The sequence below is a fragment of the Euprymna scolopes genome, chromosome 11 (assembly GCF_053919585.1).
Source record: "Euprymna scolopes isolate OS-2025 chromosome 11, ASM5391958v1, whole genome shotgun sequence".
Classification (NCBI taxonomy): domain Eukaryota; kingdom Metazoa; phylum Mollusca; class Cephalopoda; order Sepiida; family Sepiolidae; genus Euprymna; species Euprymna scolopes.
Window position 1 is genome coordinate 96539213 of NC_136492.1, and position 2043 is coordinate 96541255.

The 2043-nt window shown below is 40.1% G+C and overlaps 1 protein-coding gene across 1 annotated transcript; it reads left to right on the forward strand.

Annotated features, from left to right (window-relative positions):
• The first annotated feature begins 250 nt into the window (after positions 1 to 250).
• LOC145288186 (uncharacterized) lies at positions 251 to 1036 on the forward strand. Its single transcript, XM_080136236.1, has one exon. The coding sequence runs from the start codon at positions 251 to 253 to the stop codon at positions 1034 to 1036; it is 786 nt and encodes a 261-aa protein (XP_079992362.1).
• Positions 1037 to 2043: the final 1007 nt, after the last annotated feature.

Here is a 2043-nt window from a genome sequence, read left to right on the forward strand (position 1 = left end):
CAGCAGACTTATTAACTAGAGGGCTTACTACCTCTAAGTTTGAACAACTGTTAAAATTTTGGGTGCACGGCCCCAACTGGTTGAATCAACTCGCAATTGACTGGCCAGTGTCTCCTTTACCTTGCCTTAATGACGTAAACAAAAAGGTCATTTCTTGTATGTTTTCCCTAGCACTGGTGAGAACTACTTGCCAATAAATATCACCAATTATTATTATTATCATAGAGCTAAACTACTGCTCTTTTCTTATATGCAAGAGGAAGAATATCCATTTGAATTGGAATACTTGCACCAGTCCTCTAATAAAGCTGTCCCTCCAAGAGTATCTGCTCTTGGTTTGTTCCTTGATAAGGACAGTCTGATGCAAACAAGAGGTCGTATTCAGAATTATGACATCCACCCCTTTGATGTCAAGTTCCCTATACTTCTGGGGAAAAATCATCATTTGACTGAATTGGTTATCAAAGAGGCACACCTAAATTGTTGCCATCTAGGAACCAACTCGACTCTTGCAAAGTTGAGATTGTCTGGGTTTTGGATCCCTCAAGGAAGGCAATCGGTGAAGAAAATTCTTTGCAATTGTATTATTTGCAAAAAAGTCAATTCGATGCCTTTTAAAACTCCCTCAGGCTCTCAACTTCCCAATCATCGGGCTAATTTTATTCATCCTTTTCAACAGATAAAGCAGAACGACGAAGACGTGAAAATGTATGTCTTATTGTTCACCTGCATGAGCTTGCGTGCAGTGCATCTGGAGCTTTTACCAGGTATGAGCACCACTTCCTTCATAATGGCATTTGTCAGATTCACCAACCTGTTCAGGGTTCCTATGCATGTTTACTTGGACAATGCGAAAACCTTCTTGGCGTCCGGTATCTTGTTATCTGAAGTATTTGTCTCTGATGAATTCAAAGAGAATTTCAGATCGATTACCATTAATTATCTTACCATCTCTCTTTATTCAGCTTGGCATGGGGGTGTATGGGAGAGAATGATTAAGACGCTCAAACAATGTTTGAAGAAGTTATTGGGCTGAAAGAAAGCCTGCTACTTCGAATTTTTGACCATTCTTTCAGATGTAGAAAAGGTAATCAACGATCGACCACTCACCTACATAGCAGTTTCTGAAGGAGGTCTCAATATTTTAACGCCCAATCACTTTCTACAAACCGGGTATAGTCCTCGTTTGTTGATAAGCAGTCATGGATCAGACGAATTGTGCCCTGATACCCCCAGTCGGGTAAAACTTCTGCAGTCTCTAAAATTCAGACATCAATATATCAAGAGATTCCTGAAGATATGGCACAACGATTATTTGTTGCCCTTGCGAGATGTTGATGGCAATATGGTGGGCGATAGACCTCTGAAGGTGTCGGTGGGAGAAATCGTTTTGATTAAAGCACCAAATAAAACCAGACCCTTTTGCAGTCTAGGCAAAGTGCTCAGACTCATCAATGGGACCGATGGTAGAGTTCGTTCGGCCTGTGTGCTGAGAGAGGGTTGCGAACAGGTCCACTCCCTAAAACATCTGTTTCCCCTAAAACTAAAGACCACTTCTGTGCCATCTTCTACAGAATTCGTAGAGGAAGGGGGTCCTTTCTTCTGTCCGACCTGTTCTGTCGCAAATGACGGATCAGCTCCTATGGTGTGCTGTGATGCCTGTGACAATTAGTATCATTTCGACTGTGTTGGGGTGAGTCAACAGGATACCTTGAGGGAATGGAGTTGTTCGAAGCGTTCGGAAAACTAAAAATTTAACCTTCTCTTTCCTTAACCTCAGTTGTTGCCATTAGACTTACGTTAAAATATAATTCTTAAAATTACTAATATTGGCAACCCATAAAAGGTAAATTGATTATAAAACTAACCCACAATTCCCTTAACTAAAGATGCTAAACAATAACGGTTTGTTAGGTCCTTGCAACTGATTATTTCAAATGTCCATTAAGTGACATAGATAAATTGTAATTAGTATTAGAAAAAAGTAATAGATACGTATCCCTTTTTCTTTCTTCCTTTGGCAGTGTGTTGGAAATTGTACAT

Coding starts and splice junctions, on each gene's coding strand:
- LOC145288186 (XM_080136236.1), top strand. CDS start 251: ATGCAAGAGGAAGAATATCCATTTGAATTGGAATACTTGCACCAGTCC.